This window comes from Protopterus annectens, chromosome 3.part0 (genome assembly GCF_019279795.1).
Source record: "Protopterus annectens isolate FY-2018-M chromosome 3.part0, PAN1.0, whole genome shotgun sequence".
Lineage (NCBI taxonomy): Eukaryota > Metazoa > Chordata > Ceratodontiformes > Protopteridae > Protopterus > Protopterus annectens.
In genome coordinates, this window is record NC_056731.1 from 1,641,628,800 (window position 1) to 1,641,649,814 (window position 21,015).

Consider the following 21,015-nt stretch of genomic DNA (forward strand, 5'->3'; position numbering starts at 1 on the left):
AATTCCATCCCCATCTTGCCTATTCTCTGAACCCCTAACTGCATTCATCCTTATCAGCAAAATCTCCTCTTTCCATTCTCATGTTGGCTTAGATCTTAGAACACTTTCTGCTATTGTATAAATATAATATTCTGTACAGCTGCTATTTTCCTCGAGGATCTGCATCCAAAATCCTACTATCTCCATATTTCTTGAATTTCCCCAGATTCATCATCATTCCGTTCCACTTAGAATTATAATTTTCTGCTTGTGTTATGTACACGAGTCTTAGCTGTGTAGCTTTAAAATATACCTTCAAATCAGGCAATCTTAAAAAACATGCTGGAGGGATAGGTTCCTGACCCAGAGACTCCCCATACTCTGGAACAGACTGCCCATATATGTCAAGCAGAGCGCCTCCTTGGCCCTCTTCAAAAGGAACCTTGATGACTGAAATGGGAGATAGGAAATTCACCCCGGGGATCATGTCAGTCACCCTGCTAGACAGGGGTCCAGAGAAGTAAATCCTGTGGGAAGAAATATCCACGGAATTGTTACGGCTAGGCTTGTATAGACCTAGTCCAAAACACAAGAATTGCAAACCCAAATGTTCACCACCGGCTGGTATGGTCTCCCTTGACCCGAGAAGGAGTAACAGATCAAACAGAGCTACTTCAAGAGAGAATTTATTCAGGAAATTCCAAAAGTTAAAAAACAAATGTTTGTGGTGCTAAATTCATCTGCTTTCATCAGATTTCATCAGAACCCTGATTCAACCACCAAACCTTTTGTTTCCTTGTATTAATGCATTGTATATGTTTTTGATCCCCTAAAACCAGTTATATAAATATATATATATTTTTATATTTTATATATTGTGTTAGTGTTAATGATGTGGTATAAGTGAATATGGTTATATATTATTATATTAATATATATTTTTATATATATATTTTATTTATGGTTAAAATTTATTATGGAATGAAATGGTTATATAAACTGTGACTGGTTAATGAATCAGGGTTCTGATGAAATCTGATGAAAGCAGATGAAAGCGCACATGTATTTGTTTTATTTTTAATTGGAGATTCCTGATCTGTTACTCCTTCTCGGGTCAAGGGAGACCATACCAGCCGGTGGTGAACATTTGTATAGGCCTAGGGCTGATAGCCTAGTACCAACCTATGAACCTTCCTAAGCACCCTGGAGAATATTAGGGTCCAACCTAACAAACTCATACTGGATGACTTCCAACTACCCCTCCCATTAACTGGGAAAACTACTCGTGTACCAATACACTTGCCCAATGTTTCCTGGAATTCATTAATTCCAATGGCCTGGACCAGCTCATTCTTACCCCCACTAGAGGTAGCAACATCTTTGACCTGGTCATTACTAACATGGGTGACCGTTGCTCTACACCAATAGTCAACACCTCCCTGGTTAGATCCGACCACAAACTAATCACCTTGGAAATCCACCCACCCCCACAAAAGGTAACCACTATGAAAAACTTCTCCAAAGTTAACTTTGAGCTCCTAAAAACAGAGGTGGCTAACTTCACGGCACCCATGCAAATGGAGAATAGTTGCATGACTGCCAAATCATACACCCATACACCAATACACTATACGAACATGTACACAAATGCATGGATCTCGCCATACCCAACAGAACCAAGACACTTGCCTTCAAAATAAGGAAGCCAATCTAGTGGTCCTCTGCTATAAACAAACTACAACAGAAGGAAGAAACTGATGCGGAATAAAGTGAAGTCCCAAGACTGGAAAAACTCCCTTTTCAGCCTCCACAAAAAATTTGAGATTCCTCATCAAATCCTCTAAACCTAGCTATGAAAACATAATTGCAGCAGATAGCAAAGACAACCAAACGGCCTTCTACAGTTATATAAAGAATCTCCACAGCAATACCCAGCTTTGCTCTGAGCTACTGCACAATGGTACCTCCTATACCAAGCCAACAGATACTGCCAATATACTGTCCGACAGATTCAGTGCCAACTTTACCACCCTCCCAAAGGACCAATCACAATACCAGTAGATTGTCAGGCACCCAGCATTGCTGCTGCACAGGTTAAAACAGCACTGTTCAAGGCCAAGAATATAGCTTCCATGGGACCTGACAATATCCCTGGCTGTATTCTACATGAACTATATAGTGAGCTGGCACCACACCTGTGTGCCCTGTTCAATCACAGCCTCACCTCAAGCTTTGTCCCTACCGAATGGTGCACTAATACAGTTATCTCTCTCCACAAAGAAGGAGAGACTACAGACCCTGGGAACTATCGCCCCATTAGCCTGAAGTGTCTGATATGCAAAGCTATGGAACGCATCATTATGGCCCAAATAAACAAGGATATAGGGAATCTCCAAACTCTGGATCCCACACACAGTTTGGTTTTGTGAATAGTCTATCATGCCTTGTCAACCTGGTCCACTTCTTTGTGTCAGTCCCCAGAGCTGTGGATGATGGCAAGGTGGTTCATACACCCTATCTTGATCTGCCCAAGGCCTTTGATACCATTCGCCAATAAAGAATCATAGAAAAACTCACTAAGCTAAGCATCAACCCCTATATCACTAGGTGGATTGCAAACTGGCTCACAGAGAGAACCTACAGTGTGAAAGCAGCTGACTGCAAGTCAGACTGCCGGCCAGTCACGAGTGGAATCCCACAGGGTTTGGTCCTGGGTCCTCTCCTGTTTGGTATCTACTTCTCTGAAGTCAAGGCCAATACGAAGGGACTCTGGCTGACAAAGTTCACAAACGATTGCAAGTTGGGAGCTATTATTAACTTCCCAAGTGATGCCAACATCCTGCAGAAAAGGCCTCACTGAGATCAATGACAGGTGTCAGAACCATGGACTTAAGCTCAATGCCAAAAAATGTGTCATCATTCCCTTTGGGAAAAACTGGGTTCCCATGAATTACCACATCAATGGTAGTCCACTGAACATAGAAGGCATTATAAGAGATCTGGGAACACAGATTGAAAGCAACCTCTCTTTTGACCACCACGCTGCAACTGTGGTCAGAAAGTCCTTCTATGTGGCACATCTCATTACTAAGGGTTTTGCATCCAGGAAGAAAGAGGTCATTGTCTCCCTCTACTCTTCCCTCATTAAGCCAATCATCGAGTACAATGGCCTATTTGGCATGTACCTCACTAGACACCTGCAACAACTGGAGAAGCCACAAAAGTACCTCACAAAGATGATCTTAGGCCTTAAACAGTTGTCCGATATGGACAGACTCAAAAAACTCCAGTATTCTCCCCGTCTCATATCACTTACTTAGAGGCGATCTCTGCTTGACTTACAAAGCCATGTCTGACCCAGCTCTGTTAGAAATGTTACATCTAAAAAATCCAATCCCTCCGCACCACACCACAATCAACAGAACATGCTGAAGGGACAGGTTCATAACCCAGAGACTGCCCATGCTATGGAACAGACTTCCCATACATGTCAAACAGAGCACTTCACTGGCCCTTTTCAAGAGAAATCTTGATGAGTGGGTGGGAAATAGAAAATTCACTTTGGGGATCACTCCAGTGGCTCTACTTGACAGAGGCACTGGGAACTAATGTCGGGTGGCACGATGCCAGGGTAATCCCCAAGGGCTAGGCTTGTAAAGGCTATAGGCCATTAACCTAGTACACACCTATGAACCTTGTTCTGGTGGAAGAATCAACTTATCCCACTTGACCCTCGTCTTCTTCTCCTTCCAGAAAAATTCATTTAACTTATTAATTATTATCCACAACTTCTCCTCTGCTTGATAGAAATATGCCTGACCTGTACATAAAACTAATGGGACTAGAAACATCTTCATGTGGTTTTGTATCTTGCTATCCAGATCCATAAACAAGAGCTTCCAGTTTCTCAGTTTTTGTATTGTCTTTTGTTTAGTCTCTCCCAACATATCTTTAGCTGCCACAACATAATCCTTTTTAATCCATATTCCTAAGCAATTCATTTTATAGTGTCCCCATAAATATGGGTATTGCTGAACCAATTCATGTGTAGATCCATACTTTACAGCTATAGCCTTTGTTTTATCAATCTGTCTCAAGATATTCCACAAAACTGAGATGTTCTTTTCTGGTTTTATGAGGTGCAAAATAATATCTTCTGCAAATAAAGCCAACTTTTCTTGATTATCATACCAACTATATCCTTATATTTCTGTGACTTTAATTTTCTTTGCCAATGACTCTAAATATAAAGCAAATAACAAAGGGGGAAAGAGGACAACCTTGCCTGATTCATCTGTTCAGGCACAATTTATCAGAGAAGAACCCTCCCACTTTCATTTTTGCCCCAATCCCTCATATATACTCCTAATTACTCTTATTATTGCATCATGGAATGCAAATGCTTTCACTGCCCTACTCATAAAATCTCACCTTACTCTGTCAAATGCTTTGTCTACACGAAGACACATCAACAACAGTGGCATTTTCTTTCACTCCGCTTCCATCTGGATCATTGTTCCATTAATGTTTTCAAATGTTGCCTATACCTCCACAAAGCCATCTTGATCCATCTCTATCAACTTTAGCAATACCTTTACCATTTTTAGCAATTATAGACAATTGCTTCATAATCATGGATTAAAACTGAAATGGGCCTATATATGAAGCTGGGTCTAGCAGGTCTTTACAGTCTCTAGGTATTCCAGCCACCACAGCTTTCTTTCAGGATGTTGATGCCACCACTCCTTTTAAAATGTTGTTAAAGGCAACCTTCCAGACCTTTATCACTTTCTTCCTTCCTAGCATTCAAATTTCCACAGAAATACCATCTATTCCTGGTGACTTTCCTGAATCTGTCTCCCTTCTTAGGGGCTGCAGGCTGGCTATTAAGCATGTTGGATGCAGTAATAAAAACAACCTCAAAAGCTGGAAGAACAAAGGGAAAGTACAGTTTTGTACCTACCATAAATGTAGATGTTCGAGTGCTAATACAGCTGTAGTCATAACAGATGGGTTCTCCTGCCGTCAGGCGGGTCCTCGGTCGGCCGAATTCCAAAGTCTAGGTCCGGCATCGGTTGTCGTCGCTTCTTCCCGGACGTCAGTGCGACAGGGGTATAAAAGAACCAGCCAACGCCATTTTCTTCAGTTTTTCTTGCCCCAGATGTCAGGTGCCCCCAGAAGGAAGGCAATACATAAATTTATGTAATAAAGCAATGCAATATAATCAAAATACGGTAGTTGCAAGCAAATACACCATAAATGAATACCCCAATCAGGTTGTATGAGGAGGTGTTAGCCAATAGGCCTGTCCCAAGAAGGGAAGGAGGGAGGGAAACCTGGACTGCAGCTGTATTAGCACTCTAACATCTACATTTATGGTAGGTACAAAACTGTACTATGTTCATCGTGCATACAGCTGCAGTCATAACAGATGGGTAGAATCCCAAAGCTAAGAAAGGGGTGGTAGGCACTAGGTGGAACTAGGAGGAGCCAGGATGCCCAGCAAGACTGCAGTGGCAAAGCCTGCTCTAGTTTTGGAGTATAATGGTAGGTGGTAGTGCTTGGAGAAGGTATGCACAGAACTCCAAGTGGCTGCTTCCAAAATATCTTTGGTAGGAACTCCTCTGAGGAAAGCTGCAGAGGTAGCTGTGGCCCTTCTGGAGTGAGATCTGATGCCTGCAGGTACAGTTTTACCATGAAAAGAGTAACAAAAGCGTATGCAGTGGGCTATCCATTTTGAGATTGTCTGTTTGGAAATTGGCTTTCCTTGAGCTTCTATAGCATAGGACACAAAGAGCTGTTCCTGTTTTTCTGAAAGGCTTTGTTCTGTCCAAATAATAATGCAGCTGTCTGTGAATGTCCAAGGAATGTAGTAGTCTCTCCCCTTTGTTTTGAGGATTAGGGTAAAAGGTAGGTAAGTGGATAGCCCGATTCAAAGCTACCCTGGATACCACCTTTGGCATAAAGGACGGGTTGGTTCGTAAGGAAACTCTGTCACGATGGAAGATGATAAAAGGCTGCACAGCCATGAGGGCTTGTAGTTCCGATACCCTGCGAGCTGAGGTGATAGCCAGAAGGAAAGCTGTTTTCCAGGACAAATATTGCAAATCTGTTGAGGCAGCTGGCTCAAAAGGAGGCAAGGTCAGCTTTTCTAGAATGAAATTGAGGTCCCAAGCAGGCATTGGTTGTTTCTCCTTGGGGGTTTTATATTCTTAGCCCCTCTGAGGAACTGTCTTAAGAGGGGGTGAGAGAATAAAGGTGGATCAGTGTTGTATTCTGCAGAAATGGCTGAGGCATGGATTTTGATGGAGGAAAATGAAAGTCCACTACTTAGCAGCTCAGCTAGATACTGTAATATCTGAGGTAAATTCAGTTTTCCAGGATTCTGGACCTTTTTCTCATTCCAGGCACAAAACCGTTTCCATTTTGCGGAGTAAGCTTTTCTAGTAGACAGCCTTCTGGCCTCCAAAATGACATCCTGCACCTCCTTGGAGAGTAGGGTCTGTTGTGATGTTAAGGAATCTTCCGTGCGGCCAGATTGACTGTTTTCAGCTGACTGTGAAGAGTTTTGAAGCTGTGCTAAGTCAGAAGAAGAGGCATTAGTGGTAGGGTCCATGGTGGGGAATGCGTCAGGCTCCTCAGGAGTGGGTACCAGTGCTGTCTTGGCCAGTCTGGAGCAATGAGAATCATCTTTGGTCTGTCTGCTCTGGTTTTTAATAGAACTTTGGGCAGCAGAGGAAGAGGCAGAAAGGCATAAACTGTCATTGTTGTCCAACTGAAAGAGTCCACTCTCCAGGCCTGTGGATGAAAAGTCCTTGAGCAGAATTTTGTCAATTGGTGATTTTTGTGGGAGGCAAAGAGATCTATGTCTGGCCTTCCCCATGCTTGTATTATCTCTGTAAAAACTTGAGGATGCAACTTCCATTCATGTGGATCTGTCATATATCTGCTTAGGTTGTCTGCCAGTGTGTTTTCCTTGCCTGGCAAGTACTGTGCTTGAAGTTCGATTTGTAATTCCAGAGCCATGTTCCAAAGTGACATGGCCAGCCTGCATAGGGGGTATGAATGGGTTCCTCCCTGTTTGTTTATGTACAACATTACTGTGGTGTTGTCTGTCCTTATCAATAGTTGACCTGGATGCAGAAGGTCTTTGAAAGTTATAATAGCATTTATTACTGCTAGCATTTCCTTTTGATTGATGTGAAGGTGCTTTTCTTTTTGGGACCATTTGCCCTGAATGCACCGATCTGTCATGTGCGCCCCCCAGGAGTAGTCCGAGGCGTCTGTTGTGATGACTTGATTTGCTTGAGGCTTGCAGAATGGGAGACCTGTGTTTCTTTGGCATGCTTGAGCCCACCACAGAAATTCCTTTTGAAGACATGGAATTAGTGGTATTATTGCTTCCAAACTGTGGCTGTGTTGAGACCATATGTTTTTCAGGTACCATTGAAGTTTCCTCATATGCAGCTTTGCACATGGGATTAGTAGGATGCAAGATGCCATGAATCCCAGAGCCTGCAGGATTTTCCTTGCAGTCAGCCTGGTGAAATTTGCTAGTTTTCTGAAGTATTGAGTTAGTTGCCCCTGTTTCTCTGGCGTGAGGTAGGCCATCTGGGTGTTTGTGTCCAAGTTGGCACCCAGGAAAATTATTTTCTGAGAGGGTATTAGCCTTGATTTCTTTTTGTTGACTGTGTATCCCAGAGAATTCAACAACATTATTACAAAAGCCAGATGTTTCAGAAGTATGTGCTTGCTGTCCACTTGGATCAGGCAGTCGTCCAAATATGGATATATTTGTATCCCTTGAAGTCTGCAGTAGGCAATTACTGATGCCAGGCATTTCGTGAATACTCTGGGCGCAGTAGATAAGCCAAAGGGCAATGCAGAGAATTGATAATGGGTTGAACCTGCAAGAAATCTGAGGTATCTTCTACAATTTTGTCTGATTGGGACATGCAGGTATGCCTCCTTGAGGTCCAATGTTACCAGCCAAGACTCCTTGCCCAGCATGGGAAGAAGCTGCTGTAATGTAAGCATCTTGAATTTTGGTACGAGTAAAAATGTGTTTAGGATGGATAGGTCCAAAATAGGTCTCCAATCTTTTCCCTTCCTTGGTACCAGGAATAGTCTGGAATAAAAACCTTGACCTTGTTCTTGAGTAGGTACCTCCTGAATAGCTTTCATGTCCATGAGATCTGAAATTTGTCTTTGTGCCTCTGCCCTTTGATTGTGTGGCAGGTTTGGCATGCCTCTCATTTTTGGAAGGGTGTGAAAATGGAATCTGTAGCCTCTGTTTATAATGTCCAGGATCCATTTGTCTTTGGTGACATGCCAATTTTTCGAAAATAATGCCAGTTTTCTGCCTAAGGGTGCTGCCATTTGAGCCTTGCTTGGCATGCAAAGGGGAAAGTCATTGGGCTTGCTTTCTGAATGGCTGCGAACTATCCTCACCACCTCTTTGTGTAGGAGCTTGCCATTGTCTGCCTCTAAACGATCCTTGAGATTGCCCTCTGCCCCTCGGGTGCCTGTATCTACCTCTTTGGGGTCTGTCCGTGGCTGGAAAGGACCAATTTTTGCAAGGCCAATTTCTACTGAAACGTGGAGGTTGTACCTGTAGAAAATCTTTCACTGTTTGCATTGATTTAGCCTTTTCCTCCATTTTCTTTAATACCTCCCTCAGCTTTAACACCAAATAATACATCCTTTTGTAGAGGGGCATCTAGTAATTTAGCTTTGACATGATCTGGTAAGGTTTGCTCCTTGAGCCAGGCATGTCTACGTATGACTGATCCTGTAACAGCAGCTCTACATGAGGCCTCTAGAGCATCAAAACCACATTGCAAGGTATGTTTACCCACTTGTTCTGCACTATGCATCAAATCCTGCAACTCCTTCAAGTCTGGTTGTTCAGGTTGTGACATTTTGCTTCTCAACTGTGATAACAGAAACTGTTGGTACTTTAACATATGGAACTGGCAGTTTAATGCCCTCATGGGTTAAGGTGGCCGAGGTGTATACCTTTTTTCCCCACCTTTCTAAAGATCTGGAATCTCTCTCGGAAGGTAATGGATTTTTAGCAGTGGAGGCCTTAATTCCCTTGGGGCCCTGTGAGATAGTTTCTGGGTCAGCCGCATGGCTTTTGTATAGAAATTGGTGTGAGCCAGGAACCCGGTAGTACCTGTCAGGTTTGACTGGGGCTGGAGGTAAAGAATCCGGGTTAAGGCAGGCCTCCGAATACACATTATCTAGTATGTCTAAGACAGGAAGTATAGCCAGAGGCCTGTGCTGAGGTAGCAAGAGAAAATCCCCAAGCCTTTTCTTGGAATCTGAATACTCTTGGTCTTCCCAGTGGAAGTGTTCCCATAAGGTATGCAAGGTTTCCCCAAATGAGTAATCCTCTGGGGGGGGAGAGACAGAGGGAATGGACTCCTCTGCATCAGAATCTTCAAAAGGGGAGTAAGAATGTTCCTGTTCATCCGAGTGCTCTGAAATAATGGAGGCCTGGTCAGAGGAGGGGGATTCTTCCTCCACTCTGGGCCTTTTGTCCGGGGGGGGGTTGAGAACCCCTGATAAGAGTAATTAAATCCTCAGACATTTTAAGCATCTGTTTTTTAGGCATGGGGCTTGGAGAAGGGCCCTGTGTAGCTGGTCTCTTAGAATGCATGGCTGCTTTGGACTTAGAGAAAGCCTTGATGGAAAAAGAAGAGGAAGGTCTGAGGACACCTTGAGAGGAGGCAGACCTGTCTACATTTTGAGTTTCACCACCAAGAATGGCCTCGGTATCTGTAGTCGGGGTGTGGGCCAAGGAGCCTGCGACCTCGGGCACAGAAGACACAGCCAAAGAAGTGTCGTCGGTAGGCAGGGGCTGCGTAGGCACCTCGCTGAGAACCGGACCACCTGTAGTCGGCTTTGGCATGGTGTCGGTAGAGGCCGCGGACCTCGTGTGTCGGTCCTTATCTTTGCATTTTTTAGACAAAACTGGAGTCGGAGTATCCAACGACATAATATAGTTAAACTTTCTGCCAAAATAGTGCTGGGCGAACTCCGCCCGACGCTTAATGGTGCGTTTGTTGAATGTAGCACAAAAACGACAGACCAAGACGTCGTGGTCTGGGACTAAGCAAGGAATGCAGAGGGAATGAAAATCCTTATGCTGTATTTGCTTCCCACATGAAATACAATTATTAACTTTGTCTGACATCGGTCTGAGGCAAGAAAAGTTTCAACGGGTACTTAGCTTTCAAGAAGACTTCGGTTGCAAAATTTTCGTAATTTCAGGAGCTGGCCGACCGGCACTTGTGAACTGCTTCTGCTTCGGGCACCGCGTGGCAAGAAAGACTGGAGAAAATGGCGTCGGCTGGTTCTTTTATACCCCTGTTGCACTGACGTCAGGGAAGAAGCAACAACAACCAACGCCGGACCTAGACTTTGGAATTCGGCCGACCGAGGACCCGCCTGATGGCAGGAGAACCCATCTGTTATGACTGCAGCTGTATGCACGATGAACATCAGCAGTAGAATGAGAAATTCCAGCTGTAATAAATTATATTTTTTTCACTGTAAATGAAATGAGTTTTGTTCCCAAAGAAAAAAATCAGTTTATCCAAGATATGGTTTAAAAGAATGTTCCAAGGGAAATCAGAAGAAATACTTTCCTCAGAGTTGCAATTTGTTCCCTCAAAATCTAGTCTCTATTCATCACACTGTGAATCTTCAGAAACTGAAGAATTCCTTTTTCTCTTACCAGTAAATGCAGAATAAGAAGGGTTAAGAGCCTGAACTAAGGCCTGAGGTAAGCCCAATAAATCTTCTCCATCTAAAGTAACAGAGTTTTTACTCTTCATTTTGAAAGGAATATCCATAGACTCATGTCAGGGAAATTATCCAGGAAACAGGCATCTTAGTCTGGTTAGGCAGAGAACCATTTCCCATTCCTTTCTCCGAGACTGACAATTGTTCTCCCATACCCACTGAGAACACTCAGACTACCACAGAGGACGTGTCTAACCCCCATTCTAAGGTGACTGAAAGGACTACGCCACAGGAACACAAAGAAAGAAGACAAGTGGTCTGAAGAGCCAAAAATGGCCACTACAAGATCATTTATCTGCGGCTGAGGCAAAGTACAGACTGTTGAAGAGGCAATCTGGAAATTTTCTTCTTTTCATGAACGAAGGAAGAAAAAACAAAGGAAATGGTAAACTATACCATGGGAAAGCCATGAAAGAAGACTGAAACATGGATGATGATGACAGCAGCAGTTGGTAAATACAAAGCATCAAAAAGGTAGTCTTTCCACCAGAAAATCATCATGATACAAACACATACATACATCCGTTAGCCCCTAAAAAACAATATGTAAAACTGTTATCAATAAAAATTAGAGTAAACCTTAGTAAAACAAAAGTTTACACTAAAAGTAATAAAAGAACCTTACTTTTTTTTAACTGAAAACTCATGGGACAGTTAAAAAATACTTACTTCCTATAAAAAAAAAAAAATAAAAAAAAAAAAAGACTGCTTTTGTTAGAAAATTACTGTTTTTCTGAATGGAGTTTATCTGTCCAGAGGTGGAGAAATAACAGACCATCAATCCCCGAACACCCTCAACATAAGCGCTCCTTGGTGGCATGAAAGTTCAGAAGGGCTTAGCACCCAGACTGTTGATGTTCTCCAGCCTTGCTTGAGCTGCCAATTGTCTGGGCACATGGAAGACGTCCTGAAGCTTTGGAAGCTGGCAGACTGTTGCATCCTTCGCAGGATATAAGTCATACATCTAAGGCTACTGCAGCAATGATCCAATCGTGAACACATCAAGTGATTCTCACCAACAGCTACAAACAAATGACTATATGAATCATTCAGACCTCAAGATTAGTCATCTTATAATTTCGAGCAGTCATAAGAACTGAAAAAGGCTTCAGCCAACACAAGCTAAACAGAAATGCACAGCACAAGACTACAACTGAATGATACCCAACTGTGAGATTCTACACCAATGCAGAATGAAGGTATCGATGGATGAAGGTATTTTATCAGTGAGCTGTAATTAAATGTTGATACTCTTCTTCTTGATGCAACATCAAGACTGAAACTGTCTGACTTGATTTCTTAAAAAATACAGTGTACTTGGTGCACAGAAAGGCATGCCCAGTTCTTACCTTTGCAATGATTTCTGAAATGTTTTTCAGAGGCTGTTTGATTGGGTACTTGGCCATGTCCCACTGGAACCTAGTTATATAGGTAATCAAGTCAACTGAAAAAAAAATTAAGACTCATTATATATTGATGAAACACAGCACACAATGGAACACATCTGTTATTTTACATCTATGATATTATAAATTCATCACAAACACTGTATTAGAACAATTCCAAGATGTCTATGGCTTTTCTTACATTAACATGTGGAGATGAAAACTTCAGCATGGTACTGCAAAGATTGCGATTTTACCTGCACACAATTTTTTTTTAACTAGCAACCACAGGCAGAAAATGACATTTTATTTCAAAACGTGTGATAAAATAGGAATTTCAAAGCAAACAATGACAGCAGAGTACTGAAAGAATTGATGATTTTCATCAGAAAAACATCTAAAGAATAAAACAAACTAAATATGGTTTCACTTTTTAATCAAAAATGGGGTTACTTACACATAAATTAGGGTTCTGGGAGGGAATGCAGAGTTGTGTAAAACCTTACCATAACAGTAGATGTCCTTCTATTCACTATTGCAGTACTCATTGCAACAGGGATCCCCTGCCAAGGCCGGCCTGACATCCAGCCAGTATACCACAAACTTTAGTTTGCTTTAAGGTACTCCATACAGCACATGTATGCTCCTCGTGTAGCATACGTCATAAAGGTGACGTGCAGCTGTACCATCCTCAAAACTGAGATCCCCAGTAGGAATGCCAGTCCAATGAAAAGAGAAGTAACCAGTACATCCAAAAAAGAAATGGACCAGGGGGTGGGGGGAGGACGTGAATACTGCAACAGTGAGGGGAAGGGCATCTACTATTATGGTAAGATTTTACACAACTGTACTATGTCCTTCTCTTCACTGGTGCAGTATTTACTACATTAGGGATACGGCCAAAGCTCAGCAAGAAGAGAGGGAGGAAGGACCAGCAGAGCTCTCTAGGAAGCCATGAAGGATGGCCCTAGCAAAATCAGCTCTAGAAATTCCATCAAACTTGTAGTGCTTGGTAATTCTATGCACAGAAGTCCAGGTGGCTGCCTCAAGAACCTCAAGAATAGCATTAGTATCCAAACCCTTGAGAAAAGCACAAGAAGCCACAGCCCTAGTAGAATGAGCCACAGAAGGAAGGTTCTTACCATGAAAGGAATAATAAAAATAAATGGCTTTAGAAATTCAAGAAGAAACCATCTGCTTGGACACAGCTAATTCTTAAGGACCTAGGATGAAAGGAAACAAAAAGCAGGTATGATTTCCTAGTAGTCTTAATCTTATCCAAATAAAATCTGAGTTGTCTATGCACATCCAATGTGTGCAGCACCTTCTCACTGGCAGATTGCAGAGAAGGGAAAAAAGTGGACAAATGAATAGACTGATTCAAGGACAACTCATTCACCACCTTGGGCATAAAAGAATGATTAGTATGCAAGGATACCCTGTCCTTATGAAGCACCAAAAAAGGAGGATAAGCCATAATGGCTTGAAGCTCAGACACCAGTCTGCAGAAGTAGGGGCTAACAGAAGTACAGTCTTCCAAGAGCAATGTTGCAGGGAAGCTGAAGCTGCAGGCTCAAAAGGAGTCCAAGTCAATTTTCCCGCAACAAAATTAAGATCTCAGGAGTAGGAACAGGCTTCCTGGGAGGCCTAAAATGAAGAATGCCTTTAATGAATTGTTAGGCTTCAAATCTAGAAGCTACAGGAGGAATAAGCCAACCCAGCATTGAGTAATTCACACAAATAAGACAGAACCAAAGGAAGATCCACAGAAAGTGGATTCAGGTTACGAGAAAGACACCAAACAGAAAACCTTTTTCACTGGAGTAAGTAGGATTTTGTAGCATTAGGTTTCCAGGCCTCTTGGAGGAGCTTAAACACATCCTCAGAAAAAAAAGGTGTCTGTGGAATCAAATTCCTACCACCCACAGTGTCAGCTAAAGAGTGAAGAGGTGGGGATGGATGAGAGATTCCTTTGTCTTGTGTGAGTAAGTCCACCCTTTGAGGTCAAGTTGTGATGACTGCCCTTGACTAAATGCAGAAGAGGGAACCAATGCTGTCTCGGCCACCAACAAGATTTTGGGAGCATCCTGTTGAATTTTGAACAGGACTTTTGGAAAGAGAAGAAGGGGAGGGAAAGCATAAAGAAATATCCCCTTCCAAGAAAAAGATACGGCATCCACCTTCCAAACCAGAGGACCTGGGACTCTGGCACAAAAAAGAGAAAGTTGTTTATTCAAGGAGGGGCAAAAATATCTAGTTCAGGAGTACCCCACTAGTGGACAATGTTCAGAAACACATCCCTGTGAAGCATGCATTCATGGGTTGAGTTAAGTACCTCTTCAGAGTGTGTGCCATGACATTTTGACCGGAGGGAATTTAAACAGCCTGAAAAAGTCACTTGATACTGAATAGCAAGTTCCCACATCAGGAGTGCCAACCTACAAAAAAGATAAGATCTTGCCCACACCCCATTTGTTTACATACCACATCACTGTGATATTGTCTGTAAACACCTTGAGAGGTGTCAGGGAGAACAGAGGATGAAAAGCCCGAAGAGCCAGCAGAAAAGCTCTCACCTCTTTGACAATGATGTGCTCTTTCTGTAGATGAGGTGACCACCCCACCCTGCACCTTTAGGGAGTCAAAAGCTGCTTCCAATCCCACATCTGAAGTATCTGTGAAGAGCTACCGAGAGGGAAGAGGGGGATGAAAATGGAGCCCTGGATTTAGGGACAACTGCTGAATCCACCACTGAAGTTCCTTCCTGAGACGAGGAAGAACAGGAACTACAGACTCTAGGGGATGCGCATGTTGAAGCCAAACTGACTTCAAAAACCACTGAAACTTTCTCATGGGTAGTTTGGCCAGAGGGAGCATAGGGATGGTGGACACAATGAATCCCAGAGCCCTCTGAAATTCCCTGTTACAAAGTCCAGAGGAAAAATACTCAAAGAAGGAAATGAGTGTTAAGGCCTTGGGAGGAGGCAGGGATGCCAGCATAGGCACAGTCTGGATCCTGTACCCCAGAAAAACATGGTCTTGAGAAGGAGTCAGGAAAAAACTTTTTGAAGTTTGTGAACCCCAGGCTTTGCAGAAGGGAAGTGGCAAAATGAAGATTTTGTAATAGGATCTCTTGAGAGAACACCTGAAAGAGAAAGTTGTCTAAATAAGGCAATACTCAGATCCTCTGAAGCCTGCAAAAAGCAATAACAGGAGCGAGGCATTTGGTGAATACCCTTGGGGCAGTAGAAAGGCCAAGGGGCAAAGCAGAGAACTGAAAATGCCAGGAAGCAACAGAGAAACAAACATCCTGAAAAGGGGATGAATCGGAATTATGGAGATAAGCATCCTTCAGATCCAGAGACATCATATAAGCATGAGGAAGCAAAAGAGAACAAAGTCTAAATGGACAACATTGAAAAGGAGGGCACTTTCAGAAAAGTGTTTAAATGAGAGAGGTCTAGAATTGGTCTCCAAGTACACTCTTTCCTAGGTACTAGAAACATCCTGGAGTAAAATCTCCTCCCCCTTTTGGGACACAGGGACCTCTTAATTAGTACCCAGAGTCAAAAGGTCCGAAAGCACCTCTGGACAGGAGGAGAGATGTTCCCGGGGTCAAGGAATACCAAGAGGAAGGAATTTCCAAACCATGAAATACCTCTGGTGGATAATGGACAGACAAAAGAGAAAAAGAGCATAGTGGTGTTTGACCGTTTATTAAAACGATAATCAGTAAAGCTTTCGGGTTTCCCCTTCCTCAGTGCTTAAGTAAGCACTGAGGAAGGGGAAACCCGAAAGCTTTGCTGATTATCGTTTTAATAAAAGGTTGAACGCCACTGTGCTCTTTTTCTGTTTTGTTTGCATTGAATTTTACAGAAGCACTATTTACAGCAGTGGCATTCTTTGTTTTTGCTATGAATAATGGACAGAACCCAGGAATCCTGAGTAATCTGTAACCAAACAGGAAGAGAAAGATAGAGAGGAGAAGATAAAGAGGAAAGTGGCTGGGAAGAATAAGACAGATAGTACCTGGTTTATCAGGAAAAGGAGACTTCTGAGGCACAGAAGTCCGAGTAGCCTTGACAGGAGTCTGCTTACCACTCTTTTTACCCTGAGGACGAGGGGAAGATTGCCTGCGAACAAAGGCTGGCTTACTGGGGTAGTTTCTCTGAAATTTAGGCACAGGAGAAACAAACACATGCTTAAGTTCCTGTAAAGGCTTAATCTTATCCTGAAGGGACTTAAATCAGCAGCAGCCTCCCCAAAAAAGTGTTTATTATCTAGAGGGGCATACATCAACTTAGCCTTAACATCACAAGTCAAAGGCTAAAAGAATATCATCTCATCATAGATCCAGAAGCAACAGCCCTAGAGGAAGCATCTGCTGCATCATAACTACACTTGATGGAATGACAAGCTACCTGGGAAGAAATCCCCAACACAGAAAGGGCAGAAGTTTTACCCTCAGAGTCTGGAAGATCAGAAATAACCTGATAGGCCTGGGATAAGACAGCCAACAAGTACCTGGACACACAGGTCTGATGAATAACGGCCTTAAAAGCCAAGGTATCAGAGGTACAAACCTTCCTGCCTAGCCTTTCCATGGTTCTGGTATCTTTATCAGAGGGCAGTAACTTAGGAGAAGGCGGCAATTGAGACGGCTTGTCAAAAGCTACAGAGACCACCATGGGGTCAGCAGAAGGACACTTGTACAAAAATCTACAGTCCTCAGGCACCCTACAGAATCTAGCAGGCTTCTTGGGGGCAGGACGATGAGAGACTACAGCCTTAAAATCATTAGAAAATGCATCCAACAAGACAGCCAAAACAGGAGGAACAGCATAAGGTATTGCTGAATTCATCTGCAGCAACTCATAATACCTTTTTTGCATTTCAGAAACCTGAGCACAATCCCATTTAAAGAACTCCAGCATCATAGAGACAGTATCCCCCAAAAAAATCTCTTCAAAGGGAGTAATCAGGAATGGTAGATTCCTCTTCTTCTGATCCATAATCCAAAGGAGAGGGTATCTGAGAGGAGTAAGCAAAGGATTCCTCATCAGAATCTGATTCCTCCTCAGAGGAATCCTGTTCTCTAGGTCTTTTAAGTGAGGTACAGGACCAAGGGGGGTTGGAACAGAAACTCCCTTGGGAAGGTTTAAAGCCATCAAAGCACTAAACAAGCCCGGAGTGAAGGATTGCTGTTCACTCCGTGGATCCTTAGGGGGAGGAGAAATATGTTTAGTCTTCTAATTTTTCTTTAATAGGGTATCTGCCTTATAAAATTTAGAAGGCTCCAAACCAGGGCGGCATTCAATAATGGTACTAGGAACTTTATCTCTGACTAAGATTTGAGGACCCCCTTGGAGATTTATCACCCATGGTTCCCCCTGAACATCTGAAGCAGACATCTGCAATGCCTCCTTGTATGTGCTTAATGTGGGATCCCCACTGACCTCCAACTCTGTCATGGCACAGCAGTCCAACAGTAAAGCCGGGTGAACCTCCAGGCATACACTCACCTCAGGAGAGACATCTGGTAGAGGCTGACCAGCAGAAGATTCTGGCCTAGATTTCTTGGCCGCCTTCTTCACAGACGGCTGTCCCTCAGTGTGGGAAGTTCCCTTCATTGTACCCTTAGCAAGAAGCTTAAGATGCTGGTTTTCAAGATAAAGCACCAAAGAAGAAAGTCTACTATGAAGGGTCTTAGGAACAAAGGCCTCACAAATAGAGTAGGATGTATAGTCGTGCAAAGGGCCAAGGCAAAATAGACACTATCTCTGGTAGTCTTTATGGGGAATCTGTCTCCCACACTGGTATTTACCCTTCTTAGATGACAAGAAACCCCACAAGCAGCAGTATATAATAAAAAGAAGATAAGTATAGCAAAACCCCAATGGGGCACTTATTTGCAACGGCTGGGTGAACCAACAGAATGGGCGTTCAGACCGACTATCAATAGATGACGTTCAGACTGGTGGCAAAGAAGTTCTGTGCATGGTACGTCCAGATATCGCCTTTGTCTTATGCTACATGAGCAGCATACATGTGACATATGGCCTACCTTAAAGCAGCCTAAACGCTTTGGTATACTGGCCAGACATCAGGCCGCCCTTGTAATAAATACTGCAACAATGAAATGCAAGGACATCAACTAATTAAGCACAAGACATCCACAAAATTATTTTTTTTAATTTGATAACTGGGAAAGTGAAGTTATCTAAAGACCCTTTTCAGCCATGACCTGGACCACAGGGAAGGATATACAATAAATCATACACAAATAAAACTAAATACAAAAGTGAAGCAATAAATCAGATTTGTTGCCAAACAATGTCACTTTCCAGATGGTTTGACTTTCCGGATGGTTTGACCACAACTAGAAGTGCCTATTTTGGCTCCCTTACTGAATTTGCATTGTAAAAAATACTATTAACTTGAGACACTGACAGAATAAGAAAAAGTGAAGTAATATGCATTTTATGATATAAAAAAATAATTCTAATCATTGCAATTTATTAAGTGTAATTCACCTCTTCTCCCAAAATAGCCAGTTTTAGTAGGGATAAGAAAGGAAAAAAAGTAACATTTTTAGACAAAATTGGGTCATCTCTAAAAATCAAGGACAGCTGAGAGGCATGTCTCAACAATATTTTATTGACTTAATAAAATATACATGTCTCGGCACACTTACAATAAACAAAAGTTATGTGCTCACCATAATGCATCTGTGCTGTCCATTTTCATTCTTTTTCAACAGATGGGTCTTGGATCCAACTTGGCCGTTTTTACCAGACTCACAGATCCAACCCTTGTGCTCCTCTCTTTACCCATAATGCCCCACTCTTCTGGTATACCTCAGATCGAGTTTGCTGCCCCAACAGTAAGACATGCATGATATCTTATTATAATGAAGAAGCAAGATAAAGGCACACACAAAGGCTGGAACTCAAAGCAGAGAACAGGTAAGTTCCCAAAAGGACATGCCTTAGGCCTCACTAGGAAAGACAGAACAGGTGTGGAGGGTGGGGAGTTGAAAAATGAAAATGGACAACACAGATGTATTGTTATAGTGAATACATAACTTTTGTATTGGATATTATTTTCATTCATTCCTCAACTGATGAAACAGAGTCCCCAGCTAGATGAGCCTTGGGTGGTCCTCATGGAAGGATATTCCATCGTACAATGGAACCAAATGCTGTCCTATTTCTAGACAGTATGTCTAACTTGTAATGATCAATAAAGGCGTGAGCACTGGACCAGGTAGCAGCTGCATAAGTTATCCAGTGATGCTCTTGACCAAAAGGCCAATGAGTTGGTTAAAGATCTTGTGGAATACGCTTTAGGGGTCTTTGGTAAAGCTAAACCTCTTTCTTTATAAATAAAGGATAAGTTAACCATTTGGCTAGAGTCACTTTAGAAACAGTTTTGCCCAATTTGTTCCTGGAGAAGGATAGAAACACATTGGTCAGAGTTCCAGAAATCCTGTGTTTTGTACAAATAAAATCTAAGCTGCCGATGCACATCCAAAAGATGCAGCACATATTCTCCTTTGTTTGAGAATTTCAGAAAGAACACAGGTAAACTGATGACCTGATTTAACTTGGATTCAGAAGCCACCTTATGTAGGAAAGTGTGTAATGAGACCCTATCCTTATGGAAGATCAAGTATGGAGGTCGTAAAGACAGGGATTGGAATTAAGATATTTGTCTAGCAGATGTTAAAACAACCAGAAAAAAATTGTCTTCCTGGACAAGAATTTAAGGTCAAGCTTGGTAGAAGCTCAAAGGATGGTTAGGTAAGAGCCTGTAAGAGAACAATCAAATCCCAAGGTGGTGTAGGATCTTTAACCGGGGCCTAAGTAGAAAGGAACCTTTAAAGGAAGGCCTTATACAACCTCGAGGAAGTCAAGGAAGAATGATTCTCTCTGAAGTGAAAATCTGAAATGGCCACTAGATGAACTTTATAGTAGAATACCTCATCCTGTTAAAAATGGAAGCCAAAAAATTGGGAAATGCTGAGAATGGAACAGAGAACAAATCCAAGTCGTCTGAAAGGGCTACATTGGAAACCTTTTCCATTTACTTCTGTAAATTTTCCTGGTAGAAAGCTTTTGAGAGGATGGGAAGAAAGCTTGGACTGTCTAGCCATCACTGGATCTGGAGAAACCATGAAGTTAGCTTGAGCCAATTGATGTCTGGGTGTTGCATCCTTGTCAGGCGAGACAGAAGGTCTGGACGTGGATCCAGTATCCAAGGCGGATAAAGAAGATGAGGCCAGAGAAAGGGAAAACAGACCAGAAGGGGCAAAATTAATGCGATGAGGATGACAGTGCTCTTCAACCAGAATGCTTTCTGTAGAAATTTGGGGTAAATGGGAGTAAGCATAAAGGAGACTCAAAAGCCAATCATAGATTACAGCATCTCATACGGACTCCCCCTGTGGACAAGACCTGGGTGAAGAATCTGCTGTACTTGTTAAGAGGAGAAGCAAAAGACTCCAGCATTGATGAAAAACCTTTTTTGCCACTCTGATTTACAGACTACTCAAGAGGCATCAAAATGGATCTGCTTAGTCTGTCTGCTAGCACGCTGGTTTTCTCCAGTATGTGCATTGCCAAAAGAAAGCAACCACAAGAGATCACCTATTGCCACACTCTCATTGTCTCTTGACACAATGGGTAAGACCTGGCTCCCCAATTTGTTGATGTACTAGACTACCGACATGTTGTCTACATATATCACAGTCATCCCTGATGGTAGAACATTTTGAAAAGCCTGCAACACTAGGAGGACAACTCTCATTTCAATTATACTGATGTGCAAATTGGCCTGA

At 42.6% G+C, this 21,015-nt stretch overlaps 1 protein-coding gene across 1 annotated transcript in view; it reads right to left on the bottom strand.

The window, feature by feature from the left end:
- The window catches only part of ATP6V1C1 (ATPase H+ transporting V1 subunit C1), a 1,077,102-nt gene that overhangs the window by 559,382 nt on the left and 496,705 nt on the right, over positions 1–21,015 (bottom strand). Inside the window, exon 5 of the mRNA XM_044065676.1 lies at positions 12,141–12,235. Within this exon, the coding sequence (XP_043921611.1) occupies positions 12,141–12,235 (95 nt within the window). The remainder of the gene's footprint in view (positions 1–12,140; positions 12,236–21,015) is intronic.